Below are 5599 nucleotides of genomic sequence, written 5' to 3'. Positions count from 1 at the left end.
GAATCAAATCGAAGACTCTATTGACAAGTTGATTGAGGATGTACAATTCTACAAGTAAGTATCAATCTCAAATTTGTACCAATTTTTAGTCTTCAAAACAATTATGTTCTTAGTTCATATAAATGTGGATTTAAATGCTTTTGTCCCTCGTTGTTGAAGAGTGGTTTAATTTTAGATAAATTGTGTGTTTGAGTAAGATTTTAACTTAAATCTTCAAAATAGGATACACAGTGCACACACATCCGAATCTCTAGATGTTGAGGTGATAGGAGATGCATTAAATCAACCTCGAGTGCCTCTATGTCGTCTCCAAGCGCATGAGGCGACTAGAACAATTAAGGATGATGCAGCAGTCCATGGCTTATATGACAAATTTAAGTGTCATGGATATCTATCCACATTGGGGGATTTTATAGTATCCGAGTGCATGTTAGATGTCGTCTCGGATACAGATCACAAGTTTTATCAACGCACAAAATGGGAACCCGTATGCGATGCATTTGATACTGAGCTTGCACTCATACCGGAGTGGTCTCATTTAATTAAAAGAAAGCTCATAGTTTGGGATGGAAATCATAGACTCCAAGCTTGGTCGGCATGGATACATCAAAGTAAGTTCTCCAAATTAGTATACAAATGGTAACTTTGCTTACATAATATTTTGATAGTTATATGATTTTGTCTCTATATTCATTAATAGACGGTCCAAGGGATGATCAACTTGATCTTAGAGTCAATTGTACCATGGTTGACTTTAAGGAGGAGGAGATTGAAGCAACACTTGCTATGGCGCGTCTCAAGAGGTTTTATACTTATTTCATCACCTTCAAAACGTATAATTCATATTCAAAAAAGCTTATATATATATGCATAAATCTCACATGCTATCACACACATTAGAATAAAAGAGGATATGTAAATCTTGCTTGTAGTTGTGCTATGGAGCATGTGAAGAAAACTTTAGGAACTGAGATTTTTCTAGTTCAAAAATATGGCACATCGAATGCTCAAAGCATCTTGGATACCTTCAACAAGGAAGAGCGTGCACTAATTGAAGCTCAATTAAAGAATGAGAAACATAAAAATCCCTCTACATGGTGGAAAATTCCTTTGGGACTAATCATGCAAATGACTTATGAGGTATTTGAACAAACTATCCCTTGCTCATTGTATGTAGTAGTATCCATATATTTTTGATTGATAATATGTTTTGGATTGATAATTTTTAGGAAGAATTCGAGAATGAGCTTGGAGATGCCTTACAAGGTATTTCACTCTTCTCTCCTTCGTATGAAGAGAGTAGAAAGAAGGCTGTTTATGAGGTTGAGGAGATCCTTAAGAAGCGTCATGAGTACAAGATGTCTTTAATTGCAAATCCAAGCAACGGGGAAGAGTTCTTTCATCACTCTTGATTGGGATAGTGACCATATAGTCACAGTGGAGAGACTCAGAGTTCTCGCAAGCACGAAACTATCGCCCAACAGGTACACATTACAAACTTCAATTTTAAGACATTGATATTATATTATGTTACATGTTTTGTCATGTTATGTCATAAATATATATATATATATATATATATATGGAGTGCAGTAAGACACATGTACTGTTGCAAGAAAGGAGGCTCAACGTTGGGGATTTGAAGGCAATGATAAAACATGGAGAGAGTACATGGGTAGGGTGGTCTATTGGGAGATGGCTAGTACACGGGCCACAGAGAGAATAAATGAAGTGGCAGAGGGACTGTACAAGTATCTAGCGAAGCGAATTTCTCCAATGAAAGTTTTTCTCGTGAGATGCAACAAGAGCATATAAAATATGCTTTTCACGAATTCAAGAGAGAGCTGCTCCCTAGCATGCATGAAAAAGAGGCTCCGTATCTTGAGAACACATCGCGTCGACTGGCATATAGGTATGTAAGATATTAATTTTAAGAAATTATATTGTATTGATCTTATGTATGTGAAATATTGTACTTACTCAATGATTAATTGATTATGCATATTATATCTTTGTAGATGGTTTCAAGCGGTAGCGGATGATAAAAACCTCCCTGTCATAGTTATGGGTTGGTTACAGAGCTCTGATCGTAGCCAGTGTCTCCTCCCAACTCATGTTCGAGATAAAGACTACTCTCGCATGCAGAAGCTTCTTGACTTGCCTTGGTTTCTGGACTATCCTCCAGGGAAGTATCCAGATGATGAGATGGAGATATTTAATGGTAAGTGTTAATTGAGTATATATCTTGGGTTTTCGTTATTCATTCACCACCATAAATATATTTAAAATTGTCAATAAATATTTTAAAATTCACAGCTTTTCACAAGGGCAAGGAAATTCCATTATAAGGGGGAGGAGGGGTCAACAATCACAAAGATAGAGACAAGGAAGATGAATCCACAAGTAAGAAAAGAAAAGAGCAAAGACACTCTCTCTCCTGACCACCTCATAGGAGACCCAACAGCTGCATCTGGTATGCATCGCATAAGCCCTTTACTTTTTCACATATTATTTTAAGACTATATATCTTGCTGAAGCTATTCTTTACCTGTAATCATTAGCATGTGTTACCCCACGACATCTCACCATATGCCAAAAACTACAAGACCTTCACATGTGGAACAATCAAGTCAAGGGATTTTTAAGTTCACTCCCAAAATCTGGTGTATATGCACATTTGGGAAAGGGTCCTAGTGTTGAGTGCAGTTTGGTATGGGCGGACCTTCCTTGCGGGCTTATGGAGACAGCCAACAGGGCACCGAGTTGGCCTTTTCAGTGGGATGCAGATTTGTGCAGGGCTGTGTGCTCAGTTGCATGTATCCACTTAGTAGACAGGGGTGTTTTTGTTGTCACATGTACAAAAGAGCGTCTCACGGATGTGGTGCGAGTAGCTGACTCCCAGGGCTTTGAGAGCTTTGGTACACTCACATTAGAGTACCATGGACTGCTACTACAGCGATCGTTCTTAGGAGGCTGGCAACAGGTAAGCATTGTAATTTTGAAGGTTAAATGATTAAGGTTATGAAAATTAAGATATTGTAATGATTCTTTAATATGTGTAGGTGTCAGTTCTTCTTATGGCCTTGTTCAAAAGGAAAGGGATGCCTCTCACTCTTGTAGATGTGGGTAGTGCCCTCTTATTGAGCGATGGCTTTACAGGAAACATGGATCAGATTGCTGATGATGAGGTGGAGAAACATAGCGCTAGTGATGGTACAAGTCTGCGAGGGTCTTTTGAAAGATCACAGAATATTTCAGAGTGAGTGTTTCAAACTCCATCAAATGTACTCGTTCAAGTTTTTATTCCTATTTCATACACTATTTTGAGGTTATTTCTTGTGTTAACGCATATCGCATTTTGTTTCAGGGTACTACTTTTGTTTACACAGGTTGGTGATGTTGTCATTAACACTACCGCAAGCGTAAGCAATATGGCACGAGCATGCATGGGGATGCGACGACATTGTATCAGCATTGATATGGATCCCAGAGTCCATAGAGAGAGTCTCCAGCACATAGGACAGTCCTCACTGATAGTACCACTCATCCTTTACCTCTTGATTCGACATTTGACTCTCAGTTTATGAGGATGATGGTAGATATACAAACAGAGGATCTCTTAGCATCTCAGACCAGTACATGGTTCAATCATGCATTGCCATCGAGGACTCCTATGGAGAGTGGAGCACGCCCTCCGACCCAGCACGTACCATCGTTTGGCCCATATTTTCATCAGGGTTCAGCATACATGTCATCTTATCCACATGCAGGATCATATCCTAGAGGCCACTTTATCCCTTCGATCCCCCTGGAGTGGCTACATGTGGATACCGTCCAGGTTATAGTGGTGCAGCTCCTTCGCATGTTGTGACAGATCCTCCTCCACCTCATATGCCAGGAGCATCGAGGCCAGCTTCATCATTTCAGAGCTGACAGGGAGAGAGCTGGCAGCATGGCAGACCATGAGCTTCTCTTGGTGTTTGTCATGAGCTTTGTTTGCCGTGATATTGTAGTTGTACACTATGCATATGACTATTATTTTGTAGTTGTACACTTTTGCTTTTCCACATATGGATGGTCTACTGTGGTGCTCTCATCAATGTTGTTTACATGCTTTGCGAATAATTTGAATATTGTTCTTCCTGTTTGACAAAGAATGAAAGCGTACATTTTGCTAGAAGTTTAGTGTCATGGAACTATTACTCAACATAGGGAGGGAGAGAGGAGAGTTGAGAGAGGGAGAGAGAAAGAGAGAGGGATGCAAAGAATATAGGAGCGAGAGAAAGGAGGAGGCATGCTTTTCCACATATGGATGATCTATTATGGTGCTTTCAATCTCATCAATGTTGTTTACATGCTATGCGAAGAATTTGAATATTGTTCTTCTTGTTTGACAAAGAATAATGGTGTACATTTTTCTAGAAGTTGTGTGTCATATTGAAGTAGCGTTCAATTTGGAGAGAGAGAGAGAGAGAGGGAGGGAGAGATAGGGAGGGAGGAGGGGTGTCTATGCGGGAGAGAGAAAGAGAGAGGGATGCAAAGAATATAGGAGCGAGAGAGAGGAGGCATGCTTTTCCACATCAAGATGGTCTATTGCGGTGCTTTCATTCTCGTGAATGTTGTTTACATGCTATGTGAATAATTTGAATATTGTTCTTCTTGTTTAACAAAGAATAATGGTGTACATTTTTCTAGAATTTTAGTGTCATATTGAAGTAACGTAGAGAGAGAGGGAGAGATAGGGAGGGAGAGAGGAGGGGTGAGAGAGGAAGAGAGATAGGGAGGGAGAGAGGAGGGGTGAGAGAGGAAGAGAGAAAGGGAGAGGGATGCAAAGAATATAGGAGCGAGAGAGAGAGGAGGAGGCATGCTTTTTCACATAAGGATTTTGCTAGAAGTTTACTGGACATTTTGCTTTTCTACATAGAATAATGGTGTACATTTTGCTAGAAGTTTAGTGTCATATTGAAGTTTGGTTCAATTTGGAGAGAGAGAGAGAGAGAGAGAGAGAAATGAAATGATATATTTAACATCTACAAAAGGCCAAAATGACCTATGAGACCAAAATGAGTTACAACCAAATGAATCTGATACAATGTCTGTGTGCTAAAAAGAAAAATTGATAAACTAATAAACTAAGAACTAAGCTGAAAAAGCTCTAGGTGAAAGTGAGATGGAGGAAGGAGGGAGTGCTAGAGACTCTCTAGCCAGTACAACAAAACCACATCATGACATGGGAAAGTGAGGAGGCTGTGGTCCTAAGATGTCCAGCATCGGTCGTCGCTGGCGAATCTCATCAATCTGCTCCGAAGTGAGTACTCTAGGTGGACGTCTCCCATGTCGCATTAGAATAGTCCTGATCCTCTGGCAAGATAGGGAGGGAGAGAGGAGGGGTGAGAGAGGGAGAGAGGGATGCAAAGAATATAGGAGCGAGAGGGAGAGAGGGATGCAAAGAATATAGGAGCGAGAGAGAGAAGGAGTCATGTGTTTAATGACATGGAACACCATCAATAAACAAGCTCTTCTTCAAAAACATAGGAGGAACTTCCTGCTTTAATGTCATACACCAGTTACCCCACAAACATGTAAATACCTGCACAAA

The 5599-nt window shown here is 40.0% G+C and overlaps 1 protein-coding gene across 2 annotated transcripts; it reads left to right on the top strand.

The window, feature by feature from the left end:
- The first annotated feature begins 1621 nt into the window (after nucleotides 1–1621).
- LOC147620377 (uncharacterized) lies at nucleotides 1622–4020 on the top strand. 2 transcript variants are annotated; one of them, XM_086825392.1, is made up of 6 exons: nucleotides 1622–1912; nucleotides 2019–2221; nucleotides 2317–2473; nucleotides 2562–2983; nucleotides 3063–3259; nucleotides 3368–4020. In XM_086825392.1, the coding sequence occupies exons 2-6, from the start codon at nucleotides 2114–2116 to the stop codon at nucleotides 3585–3587; spliced, it is 1104 nt and encodes a 367-aa protein (XP_086681518.1). In that variant the 5' UTR covers nucleotides 1622–1912; nucleotides 2019–2113; the 3' UTR covers nucleotides 3588–4020. The 2 variants fall into 2 exon arrangements, with proteins under 2 accessions (XP_086681518.1, XP_086681519.1); XM_086825393.1 differs by having other exon boundaries at nucleotides 3160–3259; nucleotides 3368–3563.
- Nucleotides 4021–5599: the final 1579 nt, after the last annotated feature.

The sequence above is a fragment of the Cibotium barometz genome, chromosome 31 (genome assembly GCF_041138505.1).
Source record: "Cibotium barometz isolate CiBa-2024 chromosome 31, ASM4113850v1, whole genome shotgun sequence".
Taxonomy (NCBI): Eukaryota; Viridiplantae; Streptophyta; class Polypodiopsida; order Cyatheales; family Cibotiaceae; genus Cibotium; species Cibotium barometz.
This window is presented reverse-complemented; position numbering and strand designations above follow the sequence as displayed.